We start from the raw sequence: 24,321 nt of genomic DNA, 5'->3' as shown, positions 1-24,321 counted from the left end.
AGTTTCCACCTGTGTCCCCTTGTTCGTGTCCCACCCGTGCTGAAGAGTTTGTCTTTGTCCACCCTGTCAATTCCCCTGAGAATTTTGTAGGTGGTTATCATGTCTCCCCTTACTCTTCTGTTTTCCAGGGATGTGAGGTTCAGCTCCTTTAGCCTTTCCTCGTAGCTCAATCCTCTCAGTTCCGGGACGAGCCTGGTGGCATACCGCTGAATCTTCTCTAACTTTGTCTTGTGTTTAACTAGGTATGGACTCCAGGCTGGAGCTGCATACTCCAGGATTGGTCTTACATAAGTGGTATACAGGGTTCTGAAAGATTCCTTACACAAGTTTCTGAAGGCAGTTCTTATGTTGGCCAGTCTAGCATATGCCGCTGATGATATTCTTTTGATGTGGGCCTCTGGAGACAGGTTCGGTGTGATATCAACCCCCAGATCCTTCTCTCTATTTGATTCTTGCAGGATTTCCCCTCCCAGATGATACCTTGTGTTCAGCCTCCTGCTCCCTTCGCCTAATTTCATCACCTTACACTTTCCAGAGTTGAACTTCAGCAGCCATTTTCTAGACCATTCCTCCAGTTTATCCAGGTCATCCTGTAGTCTCTGTCTATCTTCATCCGTCTTGATTCTTCTCATAATTTTTGCATCATCAGCAAACATCGAGAGGAATGAGTCTATACCCTCTGGAAGATCGTTCACATATATTAGAAACAGGATGGGTCCAAGTACTGAGCCCTGTGGGACTCCGCTGGTGACATCTCGCCACTCTGATGTCTCCCCCCTCACCGTTACTCGCTGTTTCCTGTTGCTTAAGTACTCCCTTATCCACTGGAGCACCTTCCCTTTTACTCCTGCCTGTTGCTCCAACTTTTTTAACAGCCTTTTATGGGGTACTGTGTCAAAGGCTTTTTGGCAATCCAGGAAATGTGTGTGTGTGTGTGTGTGTGTGTGTGTGTGTGTGTGTGTGTGTGTGTGTGTGTGTGTGTGTGTGTGTGTGTGTGTGTGTGTGTAAGGTACAGCTTCCAGGATCCCTCTTGTACCTGTGTGATCCCATTGTGTGTCTGCAGGAGGAGGAGCATCAGCTCCTGGGCCCCAGCCTTGTAATCGCCAACAAGCTATTACAATAAAAGGTTCCTGACGCCCCAACTTCATATTATCCCAACGCTGGCAACTGTGGAGGTAAGCCTCTTGTGCCTCGCTTGGCTCACTCCACTTACTCGCTACTCTTACATAAAACACGCCCCCTTACACCCCTCTTTATCATATGGGCTTGAAATTTACACCTCAAGCCTTTTCCTCCTCTTCTCATGCAGACTTTTTTTGTGTCAGTCTTTCAGAATCTTGAATCTACATACAACCACTGAGAATCTTGTATGTAGTGATCATGTTGCCTTCCTCCAGCATTATTTGAATAAAGCGTAGTAAGGTATAGCTCTTCCAGTCTTTCCTTGGGTTTAAGGTGGATATCCCACATTGAGTCTATATAAACAAATTCACAAGAGCCGTGATGAGGGTTCGAATCTACGTCCGAGAGGATCCCAGACGCGCCTTAATCGACCCTTGTGGATTTGTTAATTTGATACATATTGTGATTTCTGTGTGTAATGAGTCTATATATTCTATTACTAGAGTAATGTTGTCAAGTCGTGAGAACAGACCGACTATGGTGGTTCTTGTATAGTTTTACCGGTCGTCTGTGATTACTTAATGACTGACTCGTTAGGTATATCTTGAGGTTATCTTGAGATGATTTCGGGGCTTTAGTGTCCCCGCGGCCCGGTCCTCGACCAGGCCTCCACCCCCAGGAAGCAGCCCGTGACAGCTGACTAACACCCAGGTACCTAATTTACTGCTAGGTAACAGGGGCATAGGGTGAAAGAAACTCTGCCCATTGTTTCTCGCCGGCGCCTGGGATCGAACCTAGGACCACAGGATCACAAGTCCCGCGTGCTGTCCGCTCGGCCGACCGGCTCCCCTAAATAAAAATAGTTAATGGAGAACACCCCACCAGCCTTCTCAACAACCTATTAACCCCCAGCCCATCGTCACAACAGGCAGAGGTTGTATAAACATCGTAGTTAAATACTGACAATAAACTCCACCTACGTTTATTGGTCGACTTTATTGTCGTTATTTGACTTATAAGCCTAGTTCAGGCGACCGTATTTGGAGCTGTGCTCCAGACTACCTCATCCACAGCCAACAGCCCGGGCTGTCAACGCTCCCTAAAACAACCCAGCTAAAAGCTAACTTTAACTATATCTAGACTAAGTAGAAACCCACAATACACAATAATATTAATTATTATAAATAATTAATAAAAAATAATAAATATCATTCATTATTAATTAATAATAATTATTATAAATAATGAATAGTTAATTTCTAATAATGTTAAAAAAACGTTTATTACACATTATGTAAGAGATGTTCTATAAATTGGTTGCCAGATGTATAGGTTAAATATTAATATTAAAATGTTCGCATTATTATTTGACTTGCAATCCTGGGGGGGGCTGTGACAGGGAGCACATATGTAACCCTTGGTGGGTTAAACCATTTATAAATGGTACAGAAATGCGAGTAATATATATAAGAAGTAAATTCTCTTAATTTACCGCATTAACCCATCAAACGGGCCTTAGGTCAATATAACACTGATGGTGTTGACCCGACGGAGTCACTAGTGTGTGGTGTTGATGGCGTCACGGTGGTGAAACACTCCAGTTTCAATCTCATCGGTTGGAGGGCCTCAAGAGCATTAAGACAAAACAACAAGGGGTCGAGGATCACTCTCAAGGACGTGATGAGTTCATGATGAGTGGCGCTGCCTAATAAACTCGCCCCTCGGGGCAAAATTTTAAATTTAAATTGATCAGTAAAACGCCTGAGGGTGACGAGGCTACTTCACTCTTATATCACCAACCTTCTCTTTCTCCAGGCCGTTATTTTTGTAAAATTCGTATTAGAATTATTAATCTTACTTTTCCGGTCATATTTAACAACATATGTTTACAAGAAAGACTGCTACCAAAATATACTAATATATATATACCACTTGTGAATGCATTTTATAAATATATATAAAATACATTCCATAACATTTGTGTACATTTGTATACCTAGGTATTGATCCGGGGTTTGAAACTTAAAATTTCCACAAGATATTACAGTATTAAAAAAAATTACCCCTGATCACGTGTATGTAATGAATGGTTATTTCTTATAATTCGAGCAAGATGACAGTGATTAATGCCCGAGTTGTTAAGCTTGGAGGAAGGATTATAATTACTCTAGAGTGCGCTCCTCTATCCAAGCTGTGGATCAGAGGAGCGGCGATGTTGACCGGACTCTGAGGCATCATGATTGATGACCTGGTACTGGTCACCTAGTTGTGCTGGCGGGGGTTGAGCTCTGGCTCTTTGGTCCCTTTGGTGCTTACCTATTGGTGCCTACCTACCTGTGACAATGGAGGGGGGTTAAGCTCTAGCTCTTGATACCCCGCCTCCTGCCTATTTTTGGTGCGCTAATTACCCACTCTAGACGTATAAGTTCCAATCTAATTTCTTCTTTCTTTCATTCCACTTCTTTCAATGCATTCTCCACTTGCCAACCATCTTGTACAGGGTACGAGAGTTTCCTTACATCTCTGAGACTCAATATCCAGCTTACATCAATTTCAATAGTCTGCCCTTTTTCATGGTGTCTTCATCCCTCAGTATTTTGTATGTAGTGATTATATCCTCTCTGCTTCTTCTCTCTTCTAAGGTGTGAGGGGTGAATTCCCTCAAGTTGTCCTCATAGCCGAGTCCTCTTAGTACTAATCTAGTTGTAAACCTTAGAACTGTCTCAAACATATGTTTGTGCTTTACAAGGTATGGGGTTCCATGCTGGTGCCGCGTCGTTCAATAATGGTCTTGTGTAGGCTGTGTATACGGACTGAAATCCTCCTTGTTTAGATTCTTAAAATGCTGTTATCCTGTTATCCTGTTATCCTGTTATCCTGTTCACATGAAATGGGGCACACTGGAGCCTTCGCCAACAAGCAGTATAGGTCACAAAGAAGTAGGTGCCGGTGTGAGGGGACGGTGAGGCCTCATTAATGGGGAGGAGTGTAAGGGTGTGCAGCGGCTTGTCGGTAATGTTAAGCTCAGGTGAGCCGATTACCTTCACCAAAGAGGATTATATAAGGTAAAGGTAGGAGGGAGAGGGTGAACACGGCATGTGTTCTTTCTCACATACACTGTCTGTGTTTTCTCTCTCTCTCTCTCTCTCTCTCTCTCTCTCTCTCTCTCTCTCTCTCTCTCTCTCTCTCTCTCTCTCTCTCTCTCTCTCTCTCTCTCTCTCTCTCTCTCTCTCTCTCTCTCTCTCTCTCTCTCTCTCTCTCTCTCTCTCTCCCTCTCTCTCTCTCTCTCTCTCTCTCTCTCTCTCTCTCTCCCTCTCTCTCTCTCTCTCTCTCTCTCTCTCTCTCCCTCTCTCCCTCTCTCTCTCTCTCTCTCTCTCTCTCTCTCTCTCTCTCTCTCTCTCTCTCTCTCTCTCTCTCTCTCTCTCTCTCTCTCTCTCTCTCTCTCTCTCTCTCTCTCTCTCTCCCTCTCTCTCTCTCTCTCTCTCTCTCTCTCTCTCTCTCTCTCTCTCTCTCTCTCTCTCTCTCTCTCTCTCTCTCTCTCTCTCTCTCTCTCTCTCTCTCTCTCTCTCTCTCTCTCTCTCTCTGTCTCCATCTCTCTCTGTCTCCCTCTCTCTCTCTCTCTCTCTCTCTCTCTCTCTCTCTCTCTCTCTCTCTCTCTCTCTCTCTCTCTCTCTCTCTCTCTCTCTCTCTCTCTCTCTCTCTCTCTCTCTCTCACGTGGTCTGTGTTCTTTCTGACTCTTTCCGACACAGACACGCACTGCTGGTGTGGGATGGAAGGGAATTTTCAGGGGGGAAAAGCCCCAAGTCATTACGACTATATAGCACTGGGAAGGAGTCGGGATAAGGGTTTGGGATGGGACGGTGGGGAGGAATGGTGCCCAACCACTTGTAGACGGTCGGGGATTGAACACCGACCTGCATGAAGCGAGCGTCGCTCTACCGTCCACCCCAAGTGGTTGGACTGCTTGTGTGGGAGAGAGACGGAGATGAGGAGCGGGTATGGGAGGTATGAGGGAGGGGAGAAGCGGGTATGGGAGGTATGAGGGAGGAGAGAAGCGGGTATGGGAGGTATGAGGGTGGGGAGAAGCGGGTATGGGAGGTATGAGGGAGGGAAGAAGCGGGAATGGTTGGTATGAGGGAGGGAAGAAGCGGGTGTGGTTGGTATGAGGGAGGGAAGAAGCGGGTATGGGAGGTATGAGGGAGGGAAGAAGCGGGTATGGGAGGTATGAGGGAGGGAAGAAGCGGGTGTGGTTGGTATGAGGGAGGGAAGAAGCGGGTATGGTTGGTATGAGGGTGGGGAGAAGCGGGTATGGGAGGTATGAGGGAGGGGAGAAGCGGGTATGGGAGGTATGAGGGAGGGAAGAAGCGGGTATGGTTGGTATGAGGGAGGGAGAAGCGGTATGGGAGGTATGAGGGAGAGGAGAAGCGGGTATGGGAGGTATGAGGGAGAGGAGAAGCGGGTATGGGAGGTATGAGGGAGGGGAGAAGCGGGTATGGGAGGTATGAGGGAGGGAAGAAGCGGGTATGGGAGGTATGAGGGAGGTGAGGTGTGGGTCTGCTGTTTATCAACATGCCCAGGTAGGTAACTGGACACCCAGGCAGGTACTGCAGACTACGTGAAGGATCACAGTTGGCCACGAGCTGGAAGGTGTGTGGTACCAAATGTCCTCATCTCAGTATGGTTAGTCATACAGGGGCATGCCTGGAGCATACCTGGGGAGTGTTTCGGGAGTTCTTGTACTCCCCGAGCCCGGCCTAAAGCCAGACTTGACTTGTGATAACTTGCTCCAACAAGGCTGTTGCTTGGAGCGGCCCGCAGGTCCACATATCCACTACAGCCTGGCTGGTCCGGCACTTCTTGCAAGAACCTGTGCAAGTGCTTCTTGAATACCTCCACCTTCGTTCCATTAATATTTCTAATGTTTGCTGGGTGGGTGTTGAACAGCTGTGGACCTCTGATGTTTAGTGTTCTCTGATTGTGCCTATGGCACCTCAACTCCTCACTGGTTCTATTCTGCATTTCCTTCCGTACCTTTCTCTCCAGTATGTTGTTATTCTACTGTGCAAATTTGGGACCTGGCCATCCAGTATCTTCCATGTATATATTATTCGATACCTTTCTCGTCTCCTTTCAAGAGAATATATTTTAAGAGCTTTGAGACGGTCCCAAAAATTTTGAAGTTTTATCGTCTCAATCCGTGCTGTATATGATTTATGTATTCCCTCTAATTCAGAGATCTCTCCAAGTGGTTGGGCACCATTCCTTGCCCCCCGTCCCATCCCAAATCCTTATCCTGACCCCTTCCCAGTGCTATATAGCTGTAATGACTTGCCGCTTTCCCTTGATAATTCCCTCCCGCTCTGAAGGGGGGAAGTGAGTACTGAGCAGTACTCAAGACGGGACAGTACCGGTGACCAGCACCGGGCGGGTGATTAGAGTCTGTACTAAGCAACTTGAACATGTATATGAGTAGGATTGGGTGGTTATAAATAAGTGCTGCCTCATATGGGCCAATATAGACCTTCTGCAGTTACCTTTATTCTTATGTTCTTAACTTGAGGCGCGTTATAGGGATATCCTCAAGAACACGAGTGTGTAAAAGCAATTGCATAGTTGACGGTGCATAATACTGGCAGGTCTAACAGGTCTGATGACTGAACGTTCAATGGTCTAATGTGTCAGGTCTTGACTCATTTCTGGCTTCAGGCTTCAAAATATTAATAAATTCATTCTACGGAAGATTCTATTCACATTTCAATTAGGGACTAAGTTGTCATTTATATACATTATATATATATATATATATATATATATATATATATATATATATATATATATATATATATATATATATATATATATATATATATATATATATATATATATATATATTTATATAAAATATAACTTCAGGAAAGCTCGGCTTATTAGGCGAATCTGGCCTTATTTAAGCATTTAAGCATGTCATCAGAATTTTATTAAATACTTTACTTGGAAAACATTTTATTAAAAAACTCGTGCAATAAGTTTACTTCAGCATCAAATAGTTTTAATAAGTACAAAGATTAAAATCTCCTTTTAATAAAGTTGTAATTGTATTGAATTAAATAGTTTAGAAGTTTGGATAAATAGTTTAGGAAAAACGTAGAAACCTAATCCCGTGAATGTAGATTTATGACAAAAGTAGACTAAAAGTAAATTAAATCATATATATAATGAACTAAAATGCTTTATCATATCAAACGAAAAAAATTTAATATTATTATATAATAGTATATTGTATTTATTTAGGTATAGCTTAGGTTAGGATAGATATTGAGGGACAGACAACACTCCTAGTATATATAACTGAATCTTATTTTTTCTATGTTTATAAATTAGAATGTCTGTCTGTCTGTCCGTTTGAGGTTGCTGGCCAGAGGCTTGCGGCTAGCTTCACCCAACTAGCCGGCAACTAGTAGCCACTTGTCGGCTCCCGTCTGGCTAAGTAACTTTGAAAAAATGTAAATTAAAGTTGTCACGCGCGCGGTCGGTTACAACCGTCTGAGGATTCCAGGCTTCGCCTCGCCCCATTATCTTATAATTAGAGCCTTTAGCATGGAATATTGTGCTATTACTTTAATGGCTTGTCTATCTGCTAGGTAAATACCCCCTCGCTGTCATGAGAGAATGTCTTGGGCCTAATGGTAATAATGGGTACACTCCCAAGGTAAACTTACCGGAATATATGATTGTAGACTAAGATACGTGTCTTTCAAACGGACGGTATAGTGAAAGTTTAGGTGGTAAAAAAAAAAGCAATAACTCAATTGTACAGTGAAAAGATCACATGATTGTACAGTGAACAGAGCACGTGATTGTACAATTCATTGATCGCATAATTGTCAGTTAACGACAGAGTAATGAGAGGTGTCCTGACGCTAGGCTCGCGGGGTCAATGATACCATTAGTGACACGCTACAATACCACCAGTCTTTATGGCCGGGGTTAAAGGTGGTTAATGTATTCCTTGGGTAATTAACCAGCCCGTCTGCCTGTTTAGGCAGTACTTATCGTAACAATGAGGACCACCGGTAATAATATATTGACGTAAAAGGCAATACCAAAGTAGAAATCGGTATTATTGAACGTGGATAAACTAGACAAGTTTTGGTATTGAGTTTGTAAAGAAACCTCGACCTAACCTAACCTTCCTAGAATTGATAGACTCTAACTGAGGCCTAATAAAGTACATATATGTGCCATATATGTAACTTTGAAAAGCCATACCAATATGGTTCTGGCGGTGCAATATGGTTCTGACGGACCAATATGGTTCTTTATAAACCATTTATCATAATATTTGGTAGAGAGAAAAAAGCATCTATTCCAGAGAATTGCTGCCATTCTTGACTCCCATATTGTTTTTATCATGACTACATCTGTAATGCTCCCTCAGATGTAGAAGTAATAGTGATGATTGCAACGGCATGCAGCTGTCCATCGCAAGATCTCACACGGCTACGGAAGTGGCGTTATCTTGGTCATCAGCTGATTGGTTCACTGATAGCATGTTACGATCTATTGGATGATATCCAGGAATATGTACAAGGAAGGGGTGGGGTGGGGGGCAGATGGCGCGGATAAGACATTATAATGGCAGATGCGTGTTTACAAGGTTCGTGGAGCGTTCGTCTAGCCCGCGAGCGCTACACGAACCTGACAATGCGAGTCAAATGTTTTATTTATCTACATTTGAGCTTTCTACTAGGTGGGCATCGATCACCACTGTATTCATGACAGCTGGGAATATGGGTCTTGTAGCACAGTGGCCTACGTCCTCGACTCACGATCGTGGGAGCAGGGTTCAATCCCTGGCATTACAGAAACTGTTGGGCAACTTTCCTTTCACCTGATGCCTGTATTCACCTAGGAGTAAAATAGGAGTAAGGCAGCTATTGTGGATTGCATCCTGGGAGAAGGTTGGTCAGGGGTTGGTCTAAGGAAGGGGAAGGGGGGGGGGGACGATAAGCCTAGGCACAGACTTCCTCTGTCTGAGAACACACTAGTAGGACATATACATGTTCTATATTAGATCAAAATTGTTTTAAGTTTTTGTTTTCGTGCCTTTATCCAAAAATAATAGTACAAAACGTGGATTTTTTTAGAGTCCAACATATATATACTGCTTTTTTGAAAGCTGATCAATCTCACAGTTAGTTACACATCTTCAGAATCCTACATTTTTCCAGCCCATCCTCTGAATAGACAGTAGGTTTTAATACTAAATGTAATAAGTACAATCCTGACTATCGGCATAGTACATAAATACACTTAATCGCCAGCATCGCACCAAAATATTGTGAATATTAGAGTTTCCCTGAAAAGCTGTATAGAAAACCACGACCTAACCTAACCTTTGGGAGTGTAGGAGGACAAGCATGTAAATAGCATTTATTGCTTCTTAATTTCAATTAGTGCTTAACCTATAGCTATATTGATATTACAATTTTATAAAACTAATAAAAAATCGAAAATCTTTAAATAAATTATAAAATAACTCAGGATATTTTCAAGTTTTGTATAAAATCGCTATTGTTTAATAAAACTGAAAAAGAAATTCTTTATATTTAAAACTTGTGTTTATAGGATTAAACGCTAAAACGTCAACGTAAAAATTTTGAGTGTATTAACAAAAAATAGAGAAGAATATGTTGGTAAATGTAACAGCACAATTAATTGTATTTATGCATTATGCAGACGCTCGGGAATGTATTTATTACATTTAATATTAAAACGTACTGTATTCGGAGGAAGGGTTGCATTTTCCTCCAAAAATACACTTTGAGATTACACTGAAAACAGTTGTGGTGACAAGCAGGCATCACACACCAGTTGACGCACCGAAGGCAAGTCTCAGTATATTTGTAACCTTATGTGATCTTTCTTTTTTTTAATACAGTGAAGTAAGATTGCATTATATTGGTATTTATTGCATTTTGATATTGATGTAATAGTAATTAAAACATGTGCATGTGCAGAGCATGTTTGTTGCATGGAGTGGGGAGGAATTTGCTTAATGCCTCTCCTGCTTGCTTGTTATACATCAAAGAATCCCTCTTTGCTTAGTCATGTTGTCTGCGCCTTGTAAGCCACCTGATGTACTAGTGTGTGTGTGTGTGTGTGTGTGTGTGTGTGTGTGTGTGTGTACTCACCTAGTTGTACTCACCTAGTTGTGTTTGCGGGGGTTGAGCTCTGGCTCTTTGGTCCCGCCTCTCAACCGTCAATCAACAGGTGTACAGATTCCTGAGCCTATCGGGCTCTGTCATATCTACACTTGAAACTGTGTATGGAGTCAGCCTCCACCACATCACCCCCTAAACACCCCCTGTGTGTGTGTGTGTGTGTGTGTGTGTGTGTGTGTGTGTGTGTGTGTGTGTGTGTGTGTGTGTGTGTGTGTGTGTGTGTGTGTGTGTGTGTGTGGTACTTAACTGCTTGCCTGTACTGTGTGTGTTTGATCCTGCGACAAGATGTAGTTCACGGCACCATTACCGACCACATCCCCGCTCAACCAAACCTTCCACCTACGTTTTTCTAAATTTGAAATAACACTAAGCTTTCCTAGTGTAAATTTACAGTGCAGTGTAAGACTAACGGATCGTATATATGTTGTTTTGAAGAAGTTTTCTGTTTTGGTATCTGGTACAAGGTAATAGTAGCCTCCTTGGCAGACAGTAGATCAGGAATCTTTGACTGAAGGACATATTTTGCGTCACCCAACGAGCTTCCAATCCAGAATATTGAACATGTTGAGGCTACTGTCTCTCGATTAATTTATATTTTAGGTTATGCCGTGGTTATTTATTATATTGTTTTTATTTACAGATTATTTATTGTGTCTGCACTTTAGCAGGTGTTAGTTGGTGTCAATCATAGGTGTATTAAACTAGTGGCAGTTTTTATTTTGATATTGTTATTTTCCTACCACAGACGTGGCCACACATTTACAATGCTAACGAGCATATATATACATTTTCCCATGTCCTCCATGGCAGTGAACGAAGGTTATTTTACGTTAATGTTGTCTGTCTGGGTGTGAGAGTAAACATGTCTGCACATTCCTTGTTTATGCCCGGGTGTATGTGACCGCAGTTCGACACACTACGGTCCTATGTCTCGTCTGTTTTAATGAACATTCAGAGGTCTTTACGCTGTGTCGTCTTGTGGGTGAGCGCAAGTTTACACATGTTCTCTTATAGTGCCCTTGGGGGGTTGGGCAACCTTTTTAAGTGGGCGTGCCAGTTTGGGCACGTGTGCCAAGGGTTGTCCACCCAGGCTTAGTCTGTTGGTGTGAACGAAAGTAGGTAATCATTTTTGTCTTAGTATTAATGAACGAAAGTGTGACGCTCGCTTGTTTACGTTTGTACGACTTGGTTAAGGTATTATTTACATTTATATTTTGTTTCGATTTTCGCTATCTGTAGCCTTAGATTACATGAATGTTTGCGTTATCCCTGGATTATATACAGTACAGGGAATATGTTTTTCAATTGAGATCAAACTTTACTTTTGTGCATTGTATAAACGCCACTGGAGATATCAAGTGGTGTGTATGTGTGTGTGTGTGTGTGTGTGTGTGTGTGTGTGTGTGTGTGTGTGTGTGTGTGTGTGTGTGTGTGTGTGTGTGTGTGTGTGTAGGGAGATGGGAGGGATGGTGGTTGTACAATGCCTGACAGATGATGAAATTATTTAGAAGCAACGCATATTAATGCTTATATTATGCATACAGTATATATATATATATATATATATATATATATATATATATATATATATATATATATATATATATATATATAATACTAGCAAGTCTTGTGGAGGATGTGAATGTGTAGCTGTGGGGTCCCCCCCCCAGCCCATATAACCCTGTGCGGGGTATTCGTCTTATACTATACATCTCACCTATAGTTATAGGTCTCCATGATTAGGACGGTGAGTCGCAAATTACTAAATAGTGAGACAATATATTTCACTTACTTATTTTTTTCCCTTCCTTGTTTTCTTTTAACTGCTACCTCGCCTTGGTGTGTGGCGGCCATCTCTGGAACACTAGAATGGAGTAAGTATATATAGATAGCGTGAGCCTCCGCGCCGTCAACGCCGCCGTCAGCGGCTCCTGCCCTTCAGTATAGTGTCCGTCACGTCCTCTGGGGTGGCGGGGTGGTACCGGCTAGCTCCATGGTGTCTTCCTGCGCTCACCCACGCCGCCTTCTGCTGCTTCCTTATTTGCTGGTCTTCCCCTGTTAAGCTTCTCTCATTTATCTCATCTGCTTCCCTCTTTCTCCTCATCCTCCTGTCTCTCAGCTTCTCTCCTCATCCACCTGCCTCCCAGCTTCTCTCCTCATCCACCTGCTTCCCAGCTTCTCTCCTCATCCACCTGCTTCCCAGCTTCTCTCCTCATCCAGCTGCTTCCCATCTTCTCCCCTCATCCACCTGCCTCCCAGCTTCTCTCATCCATCTCGCAGTTGCTTACATTAATTTAAAAATGTTCTCATTGTGTTCATTACTGTTTTGTGTTGAAAGTTTTAACTAATCAACTCTTGGTTTGACTTCATTTTATAGAACTGTTTTTTCTTATTTTACTCATTTCCCAGTGTGTGTGTGTGTGTGTGTGTGTGTGTGTGTGTGTGTGTGTGTGTGTGTGTGTGTGTGTGTGTGTGTGTGTGTGTGTGTGCGTGCGTGCTTGCTTATTCATGTTTGTGTGGGGTTAGTCATATGTGTGTGCGTTTAAGTATGTGTTTTTAAGTGTTTTATGTACGTGATTATAAGTTGTTTTCAAGGGTTTATGTGTGTGTTTCTAAATGTTTCATGTGTACTTTTGTGTGTTTGTGTTTCTAGGTGTTCTAGGTGTTTATGTATGCGTTTCAATATGTATATGTATGTTTCTAAGTGTTTCATGCATGCGATTGTTCAGTATGTGTTTACATTCTGTCTTGTTTGTGCATAAATGTGTTCTTGTATTTCTGTATATTGTGTGTGTGTATACTCACCTATTTGTGCCTGCAGGATGGAGCTCTAACTCTTGAACCCATGTGCTTGCGTGCGTGTGTGTGTGTGTGTGTGTAATTACCTAAGTGTAATTACCTAAGTGTAGTTACAGGATGAGAGCTACGCTCGTGGTGTCCCGTCTTCCCAGCACTCTTTGTCATATAACGCTTTGAAACTACTGACGGTCTTGGCCTCCACCACCTTCTCACTTAACTTGTTCCAACCGTCTACCACTCTATTTGCGAAGGTGAATTTTCTTATATTTCTTCGGCATCTGTGTTTAGCTAGTTTAAATCTATGACCTCTTGTTCTTGAAATTCCAGGTCTCAGGCAGTCTTCCCTGTCGATTTTATCAATTCCTGTTACTATTTTGTATGTAGTGATCATATCACCTCTTTTTCTTCTGTCTTCTAGTTTTGGCATATTTAATGCTTCTAACCTCTCCTCGTAGCTCTTGCCCTTCAGTTCTGGGAGCCACTTAGTAGCGTGTCTTTGCACCTTTTCCAGTTTGTTGATGTGCTTCTTAAGATATGGGCACCACACAACAGCTGCATATTCTAGCTTTGGCCTAACAAAAGTCATGAACAATTTCTTTAGTATATCGCCATCCATGTATTTAAATGCAATTCTGAAGTTAGAAAGCATAGCATAGGCTCCTTGCACAATATTCTGTATGTGGTCCTCAGGTGATAGTTTTCTATCTAGAACCACTCCTAGATCTCTTTCTTTATCAGAATTCTTTAAAGATTTCTCACATAATATATAGGTTGTGTGGGGTCTATGTTCTCCTATTCCACATTCCATAACATGACATTTATTAACATTAAATTCCATTTTCCAAGTGGTGCTCCATATACTTATTTTGTCCAGGTCTTCTTGAAGGGCATGACAGTCATCTAAATTTCTTATCCTTCCTATTATCTTAGCATCATCAGCAAACATGTTCATATAATTCTGTATACCAACTGGTAGATCATTTATGTACACAATAAACATCACTGGTGCAAGAACTGAACCCTGTGGTACTCCACTTGTGACATTTCTCCATTCTGATACATTGCCTCTGATTACTGCCCTCATTTTTCTATCAGTCAGAAAATTTTTCATCCATGATAGAAGCTTACCTGTCACCCCTCCAATATTTTCCAGTTTCCAGAACAACCTCTTATGTGGAACTCTGTCGAAAGCCTTTTTTAGGTCCAGATAGATGCAGTCAACCCAACCATCTCTTTCCTGTAATATCTCTGTGGCTCGATCATAGAAACTTAGTAAATTCGATACACAGGATCTTCCAGATCGAAAACCATACTGTCTGTCTGATATTATATCATTTCTCTCTAGGTGTTCTACCCATTTAGTTTTGATTAGTTTTTCCAATACTTTCACTATTACACTTGTCAATGATACAGGTCTATAATTGAGGGGGTCTTCCCTGCTGCCACTTTTGTAGATTGGAACTATGTTAGCCTGTTTCCACCCGTCTGCTACGATTCCTGTACACAGGGATGCCTGAAAGATCAGGTGAAGTGGAATGCTGAGCTCAGATGCACATTCTCTCAGAACCCATGGTGAAACGCCATCTGGGCCAGCTGCTTTGTTCTTACCGAGCTCTTTGAGCATTTTTTCCACTTCGTCTCTAGACACCTCTATGTGTTCTATGTTGTTCTCTGGAATTCTTATTGTATCTGGTTCCCTAAAGATTTCATTTTGTACAAACACACTTTGGAACTTTTCGTTTAGTGTTTCACACATTTCCTTTTCATCTTCCGTGAATCTATTTCCCATTTTCAACCTCTGAATATTATCCTTTACCTGCAATTTGTTGTTTATGAATTTATAGAATAGACCTGGTTCTGTTTTACATTTGTCCGCAATCCCTTTTTCAAAATTTCTTTCTGCCTCTCTCCTCACTGCCGTGTAGTTGTTTCTCGCATCTTTGTATCGCTGGTATGTTTGGGGGTTCGGCCTCTTCCTGTATTGATTCCATTTTTGTGTCTTTCGGTCTCTAGCCCTCTCGCAATTTCTATTGAACCAATCCTGTTTCCTAGTTCTGCATCTCTGTTTTGGTATAAATTTTTTTGTGCCTTTATCATATATTTCACAAAACTTGCCATACATCTCATTCACTTCCTTGCCTAGCATCAAGTCTGTCCAATTATACTCACTAAAAAAATTTCTAAGGTCACCATAATGTCCTCTCCTGAAGTCTGGTTTTTCAACTGCTTCAACCTCCTTATTTTCTTCCAGCTTATAACGCATTGCATACTTTATTCCCAAAAAGACATGGTCACTTTTACCCAAGGGAGGAAGGTACTGAATGTCAAATATCTCTTCCTCCTTCCTGGTAAATATCAAATCTAGCATGGAGGGAACGTCCCCTTCCCTCATCCTCGTAGCTTGTTTAACATGTTGATACAAGAATGTTTCCAGGATGAGGTCTACAAATTTACAGGTCCAAAAATCTTCTGTTTTAGCTTCATATGCTTCCCAGTCTATGGATTTCAAGTTGAAGTCACCGACTATCAACAGTCGTGATCTATCGTTATCCGCTCTCGCTATAATCTCTCTCATTATTGTTATAAGACCTTCACGTTTACTATCTAGCTCCTCCTTTGACCATGTGCTGCTTGGCGGTGGACTATATGCATTTATCATCATTAGTTTATCATCCTCATAGCAGATCTCTAGTGCTATTATGTCAACTTCTTGTGGATTGGCAGTCATTATTTCCTTCACCTTTAGGTGTTCTTTTACCAGCACAGCAACGCCACCGCCTTTCCTAATTTTTCTGTCCCGTCTCAAATTGAGTAGCCCCTTGGGAATATGACCTCATTTAAAATTACATCTTCAAGTTTTGTCTCCGTGAGTGCAACAATGTCTGGTGTCTGCAGCTGTATTACATCACTTAACTCCAGTATCTTCGATCTCGCTCCATCTATGTTGGTGTATGCAATCTTCAGGAACTTGTTCCCCCTCTCCTTATTCTTCACTCCCCCTCTCTCTATTGATTTTGTTGGTTTGCCTTTATGTACCACTTTACTGGTTTGCCTACCCCTATCACTTTGTAGAAAAAAGAATAAATTTGTGTGTGTGTGTGTGTGTGTGTGTGTGTGTGTGTGTGTGTGTGTGTGTGTGTGTGTGTGTGTGGGGGGGGGTTTACCATGTCCACATGGTTGTATGTATACAGTTAATTATACATATGAATGGTTGTATGTGGCATCCTTCTTAATTAATATGTGTCAGCCTTATTTTTTAACCAAGTTTAATATCTAATTTTAATATTTGGTGAGTATTTTTTTTTCCTTTTTTTATACTTTTATTATTTTTATTTACACGTTCTGACATTTTTTCTCACTTAATTTTTATTCTTTATTTGTTTCTCATTTAAATAAATAAATAAATAAAAATAAATAAAAACTTTTATTCTTGAATTGTTTTTCACTTAACTTTTATTCTTGAATTGTTTCATACTTATTTTCATTCTTTATTTGTTTCTCATTTAACTTTTATTCTTTATTTCTCACTTAACTTTTATTCTTTAATTGTTTCTCACTTAACTTTTATTCTTGAATTGTTGCTTCGTGAATACCTGGAGTGGTGTACCTTGGTAATAGATATACCTGGAGTGGTATACCCTGGTAATAGATATACCTGGAGTGGTATACCTTGGTAATAGATATACCTGGAATGGTGTTTGCAATAGACATACCCCCAGCAATTGTGTTTGCTGTGTTTTGGATCTTGCATGTTACTGAGTATCTGCCTCAGGCGGTATAACTTGGAAACGCTTGGACAGAACTGCTTCTAACTTGGGACTCCAGCTTGAAAAGTTAAATGGTGGATCCTAATTAGTCGTGGGCCCCTGTATGTGGCCGCCTGTTGGCTGTCTTGCCAGGTTTACTGTATCTGTCGATGGAAACGGTTCCTTGCTTCCCAGGAATATTTACTATTATCTGGTGTCTGGGAGATGATGCTGGTGTCTTGGAGATGATGCTGGTGTCTTGGAGATGATGCTGGTGTCTTGGAGATGATGCTAGTGTCTTGGAGATGATGCTGGCGTCTTGGAGATGATGCTGGTGTCTTGGAGATGATGCTGGTGTCTTGGAGATGATGCTGGTGTCTTGGAGATGATGCTGGTGTCTGGGAGATGGTGCTGGTGTCTTGGAGATGATGCTGGTGTCTTGGAGATGATGCTGGTGTCTTGGAGATGATGCTGGTGTCTTGGAGATGGTGCTGGTGTCTTGGAGATGATGCTGGTGTCTTGGAGATGGTGCTGGTGTCTTGGAGATGATGCTGGTGTCTTGGAGATGGTGCTGGTGTCTTGGAGATGATGCTGGTGTTTTGGAGATGATGCTGGTGTCTTGGAGAGGATGCTGGTGTCTTGGAGAGGATGCTGGTGTCTTGGAGATGGTGCTGGCGTCTGGGAGATGGTGCTCGAATCATATAGATTATTATGGGGTCTCGGTAGTGCAGTTGGGTTTCTTCTCGACCCCTCACACAGGAATCCCGGGTTCGAATTCTGGGCCAGACAGAAATGGTTGGTCACGTTTCCTTTCACCTAGCAGTAAATAGGTACTTGGAAGTTAGACGGCTGTTACGGGCTGCTTCCTGAGGGGTGTGCTGTAACAAACTAGCTGTTGTAGATATGATCCAGAATGTTCTATGAACCACGGGTAGGGACCTGACCCCAAACACATGGTCGAATCCCCTGGGGGGGGGGGGATTGGCGCTGAAAATAACTGCCGCCTTTGTTCACAATTTCGTATAATGAATTATTCCACATTATTCAGTAATTTAGAGAAATTAATCTTCATTCAAATTGTATAATATTCCTGTTTATAGTATCAAGAGTATCCTGATTGTTAGAATAATGAGTTAAGTCTCCATCAGTGACGTCACGAGCCGGGACTAGACTTTGCGGCGGAGTGACCTGAGGTCACAGGTCATCAGAGTTTCCACGTCCACTATTTCTCAAAGGTCAAATAGCCATTTTGTAATCGGAAATAACCTTTCTCTAAGATGCTTGTGTAATTAACTTCAGTTAAAAGAATTCAACCAATCTGGGTCGTTCGGTACAACAGAGGTTAGTTGTTAAACTTAAGCCTTGCTAGTAACTTAGTAAACTAGGCGGAAGAATACTCTGCTCTGGGTTCTGGGTAGAGGAGCATGTGGGAAGAAAGTGTGGTTCCAGGAGCGGCCCGGGCAGGTGGCCTCAATCATTGGCCCCAAGACCTAACACTAACATCTAGGTGGTCGCCTCAAGGTAGAGTGGCTATAAGAGTTCGGTACAGGGAATTAGTTCAACTCATTGCCGGTTCATGTAGGAAGTGTTAAGCCAGGGAGTGCTTTGATTTTTAGATTTTGTTTAGTTTTGAATAAACCATTTAGCTAGTAAATTGTCTTTGTATTAATTTCCATTTTTATGAAATTTATTTACATTGTCCCATACCACGTGGGTAGCCTAAGAGGCCGAGTTGAGTTGGGCGCCGATTCTAACACCGAATAAGAATTCACTTATCCCGTTTGATTTTAATTAATTCCGCACTTTATGTAAGAGTCAATATATATATTACTAGTGGAGATCAAGCCCCGAGGTTTATTGATTAGCATGATCGATCCTGACTTCGGTCATTGCTCAGTGGTAATGGTCTGGTGGTGGCAGCGCAAGGCGATTCTACAGTTCTGCTAGAAGTCTGTTTCACGTCATAAGGTTGTAGAATCTTAAGTCGGTCAACGGCTTAACTTGCACCTGCTCGCGGAGTTTGTACTTCAAGTAAGCTGTTTTCTATTAAAATCAACCTCCTATTGGCTGAGACATAAAGCCATTTTGACCCACACAATGGCGAAGTAGCCGTGTTCATCTTCAATTACACAGGGTGTGTGTGTGTTCTGAAGGTCGTCCTGACATCTTGCTCACTAGCATACGAGTTGTGAACCACGAGGACTCCACCAGGGAGATGATGGGGGGCAGCAGGTGTGGAAGTAGCCAGGTGTGTAGCCAGGTGTGTAGAGGTGGTGACAGGTAATTAACAAGGGTTCCTCTCTCTCTCTCTCCCCAGGGACGGCGTGGAACACTGCCAGCCATGGAGCGCCAACACAACACAACAAATAGACTTAGCCTTTAATATATTTTTTATGGTCTACTTTTTTATACGTGTAAGTAATTTAAAATTGATTCTTTGCTGTCTTGTTTAAAGCACGTGTTAGTGTTGTAATTTCAGGTAAATTTTCCCATCTATAAAATAAGATATTTAATGAGTTATTTATTATGCACCCCATACCCATCTTGTGGGCGGTAGTGGAAAGGGTTACAGAGGCACATAATGGGCATGAGCAAAGTGAAAACATTTATGAGAAACGAGTAATTTTTATATTTTATTTTTCCATTATATTTAGTTTAGAATAATTTATATTTACTAGGTAAACTCGGGTACCGGTAAATATAAAAAAAATCTAGACAAAATGTGGAATAAAATGTAAAAATTACTTGTTGCTCATAAATGTTGTAGCCTGTCCTTAGGTTATTTCATTAAATAGCTATGTACACTTAGTGCAGTGTACTAATATTTAGATAATGCATTTATGAATTGGGCCTAGTAATTATAATGTGTCCATCCTCCCTGTTTAAACCCTCTAGATACATATCTAGGTTTATTAAGTTTCCAATAAATCTTTTTGTCAACTGGCAAGTGAACCTGTTCTCAACAGATATTATTCTCAAATTATAATAAAATTATTTTATACCCAGGCTTTAAAACTGCAGCTCATCCTCAGGTTAATACTGTACATTAAAGAATTGAGTACAGTACATAATTAGTGCATTTTACTAATATTAATATAACCAAACCTAACCTAACCAAATCGAGCCCAACCAAATCGAGCCCAACCAAATCGAGCCCAACCAAATCGAGCCCAACCAAATCGAGCCCAACCAAATCAAGCCCAACCAAATCGAGCCCAACCAAATCGAGCCCAACCTAACCGAGCTTTGCCTAACTGTGCCCAACCTAACCGAGCCTATCCCAACCCAGCCCATATCAACCTAGCCCAACCCAACCCAACCTAACCTAACCTATAATTTAAAAAAAAATTCATTGTCGGGGGACAGGCTGCCAGTTTAAATGTACAATACATGTTAGGCTTATATTGAGGTCCTCCCTCAGGGTCGAATTACTGACCCTCCCCAGGATGCAGCCCCACAACAAGCTGACTAACTCCTGGGTATCTATTTACTGCTAGGTGGACAGAGGCATTAGGTGATAGGAAATGCACCCAACCGTTTTTGGCCCACTTGGGATTCGAATTCGGAATTCTCGATTGTGAGTTTAGAACAAACCTAACTGTACAGCTAGGACCCTATACATGTTAGTGGCTTTGCAAAAATGTTACACTGAAACCTCAATGTACCTTTTTTTTTTATACATTCAATTTAAAAGCATCGTGGTTTTATCATCGTATATTGTGCAAGTTGGAATATTGTAATCCAACCTGTTCTCAAGGGGGAAATACGCTCATGGGAATGGATTGAGGATGACTACATAATTATTGCTATTATCCACTCTATTCATGGTTAGCTTAGGTTAAGGTTACTTTAGGTTAAGGTTTGATTATGTTGGGTTTCATTTCATTTGGTTACGTTAATAAGGTGTATTATTGACGATAATTTGAAATATGAAATTTGAAAACTATTTCAGTGTACCTGAGAATTCTGTTTACAGTAAACAAAATTCTTCAGAGAAAACAGTTTCATCATACACTTTTTATATTTTAAAGGAACGATTTATAATACAATATAGTAGTTATAACTTGAGAATAATCTCTGTTTAGGACAAAGGTGCACTTGCCAGTTTACATGTAGACTTACTGGAACCATAATATGCTTTCAGACCATCACAAATATCTAGACAACTACTATCCAGGTAGTTTGATTTAGTTTGTCTCTAGGGATAGCAAAGAGATAGTTATTTCTGGTGTGATTATGGGTTCTATTACATCTGTCAAGGAAGCATTTCAGATCAGGATTTACATCTAGGAACAAGGTTTTGTTCATGTAAATAGCACAAGAGAATGTGTGGAGTGAGTTTATGTTCAGCATATTTAGGGATTTAAACGGGGGAAGGGGGGGGGGCTGTGTGTAGCCCTCCAACTTTAGATAGACAGGCAGACAGACAAGACATTCCCCTTAATATATGTATATTGCTTTGTTATTAAATTGTTATTTATACATTTTCTCATTTCATGCACATTATATGGTACAATACTAGCATTTTCTATCATATATCTTGTTTTGCCATTTGCAATAGTTTCTGTATGGTTACAGTACTGTACACTAGAAAGTGAAGGGACGATGACATTTCGGTCTATTCTGGACCATTCTCAAGTCGATTGTGAGAATCGACTTGAGAATGGTCCAGGATGGACCGAAACGTCGTCGTCCCTTCACTTTCTAGTGTGTGGTCTGGTCAACATACTTCAGCCACATTATTGTGACTCATCGCCTACGGTACTGTGTTTCTTTCAGGCCCCATCCAGCCTGTAGCTGAATAAAATGTAATGTTATAAATTTTGCTATCCATGGGAAGATTTAAAGAGTAAAGAGCATTAGGACTACACTATAAAACTAAAAAAAATATTACACACAGAATAAGATAATATTGTTTACTGATGAAACAAAAAACTAGATTAACCAAAAAAACTGTTCCAGAAATTCCTTTTTCAATCATGAGAGAAGAAAGGTAGAAGGGACATGTAATATTATATCACAACACCAGTAATTATTCAACCTGGACAAATGGAAAAAAAACTGTGGCTATACTTCAGATACTTTAACACTTACATAAATTACTTTATGCATTATGAACAATGTATAGGAATTATTACTTTACCTGAAAATTAAGTGAAAAATAATGAATGAATACAGAAGAACCTAGGAGTATCATTAGTTGGGTGTTAAAGTCTTATAATGTGGCTGCCTCCATACCACTGAAGTTTAAACATGGCTGTGAGGCTGATGTAGTCCTCTAGTCCTCAGATTGTCACATATACTTAACCAATAATTACAAACATGTTTTCACTGAAACATAATACTGTATTTTAAGGTTTGCTTGGCAGTCTCCGTGGTGTAGTGGTAAGACACTCGCCTGGCGTTCCGCGAGCGCTATGTCATGGGTTCGTATCCTGGCCGGGGAGGATTTACTGGGCGCAATTCCTTAACTGTAGCCTCTGTTTAACGCAACGGTAAAATGTGTACTTGGATGAAAAAACGATTCTTCGCGGCAGGGGATCGTATTCCAGGGACCATAGGATTAAGGACTTGCCCGAAACGCTACGCGTACTAGTGGCTGTACAAGAATGTAACAACTCTTGTATATATCTCAAAAAAAAAAAAAAAAAGTAACCAAACAATCCCTATGTGAATGAGGATACTTCTACAAACACTTCATTCTTCTAGGGGTCATTATTTAGTTGAGAAAAACACTTTTCCATCATGATTCACTTTTTTTTTATTTTATTTTAAACATCAGGGACATCATCTTCATCTTCATCAAACATCTTCCATTAAGGGAGCGCTGACAACTGTTTTCTTCCCATACTCTGAAGTAACTGATTTAGAGTCTCTCCCAGACAAACACCAACAAAAATAAGCTGCTCTAGTGTTTGGGTTATATTTCTGTGCTCTTATTATTGATATGCTCATTGTTCAATCCCATAAGTAACATTTACATATTAATAACTCTGAACTCTATGGGGCTCATATACAAATTAAAACAACAATCAAACACATTACATTCTCCTAATTGACAGCCTTATTTGCAAGATAAATCTAAATAAGCATAAACCATGATTTGCATTCCATTTCACATTAATTTCTTGAATTCTTGTATGCAAATTACTATAGTTAGGAATTGAAGATGTTGTATAACATTTGCATATGCAAATTGAACAAAATTTAAAGCCTTCTGAATAATCTGCAGACAGTTTATTATCAGTTATTTACTCTGACCAACAAATGCATACTCAAGATGTGAATGTGCCTATGGCATTTCAATTTCAAACTGTCTTTAATTGTTATCCAAGTTCCTAGTATGCAAAATGTATGCAAATTACAAAAATCTATTTCACTTCCATTAAGGCACTCCTAATCCATAACAGAAGTGCACTGTATAAAACACTGCTCGCATTCCTTCTGAATCACTTACCTCTCGTCTACCATCACATTGACATAACTAAGATTCATCTCTGAAGATATACATAGCTAAGTTCCACTGTGAGACCATGTTCTTGGTTTCTCTCCTCTATTGTACTTACCTTGTAGTTGTTTTGCCTTTCATGATAGTTTAATTTACCTTCCATTCTAATTGGTGTTCTCCTGCCTGACAGTTTATAGCGGCGAGTGATAAGCTGTGGTTCATGCTGGAGATGTACTCCTTCGTAGACTACTTCACCATACCCCCATCCTTTGTCAGTATATATCTGGACAGAACATGGATAGGTAAGTAGGTAACATGGCATGAAAGTGCTATGTGCAATATGACAAAACTAGGTTAAAAATAACTACATCCAACTTCAGAGTGCAGAAATTCAACTAGATAAAATCAGTGTTTAAAAGTCAGTATTTATCAAGTATGCAGTGTTATTTTCCTTTTAATGGTAGGAAAAAAATGCAAAATAATACTTTATTTGATATAACAATAATGGTTGTTTTAATAATTATATTTATTGTTTTGGTATGTGAGTGAGATGGAAGGCAAATTAAGTAGGTTCGAGATGTTAAGGCTATTGCACCATTTCTTTTAAGTCAAGGAAAATTTTGAACTTATTGTAAGTGGAGTTAAGGTAAGCAGAACAAGTTATTAATGATTCATAATAAAAAGAACAGGATACAATAAGTAGAGGCGATCATCTTAGGTGTAATTACCCAAGTGTAGTTACAGGGTGAGAGCTACTCTTGTGGTGTTCCAGCTTCCCAGCACTGTCATATAATGCTTTGAAACTACTGATGGTTTTGGCCCCCACTACTGTCTACCAATCTGTCTGCAAAAGAAAGCTTTAATTTTTTTTTTTTTTTTATTTGGGGGGGGGGCACCTTTGATTCCTTAGCTTGAATCTATGACCTGTTCCTGAGGTTGCTGGTTTCAGGAATTCCTCTTGTCAATATGGTTGATTCCTGT

At 40.8% G+C, this 24,321-nt stretch overlaps 1 protein-coding gene across 1 annotated transcript in view; it reads left to right on the top strand.

Annotated features, from left to right (window-relative positions):
* slo (calcium-activated potassium channel slo) overlaps positions 1–24,321 on the top strand; it is a gene marked incomplete in the record, with an annotated part of 691,171 nt that overhangs the window by 305,102 nt on the left and 361,748 nt on the right. The window contains 2 exon segments of the mRNA XM_069308722.1: positions 19,210–19,306; positions 23,531–23,642. Of these exon segments, the coding sequence (XP_069164823.1) occupies positions 19,210–19,306; positions 23,531–23,642 (209 nt within the window).

Source organism: Procambarus clarkii, chromosome 63 (genome assembly GCF_040958095.1).
Source record: "Procambarus clarkii isolate CNS0578487 chromosome 63, FALCON_Pclarkii_2.0, whole genome shotgun sequence".
Classification (NCBI taxonomy): Eukaryota; Metazoa; Arthropoda; class Malacostraca; order Decapoda; family Cambaridae; genus Procambarus; species Procambarus clarkii.
This window is presented reverse-complemented; position numbering and strand designations above follow the sequence as displayed.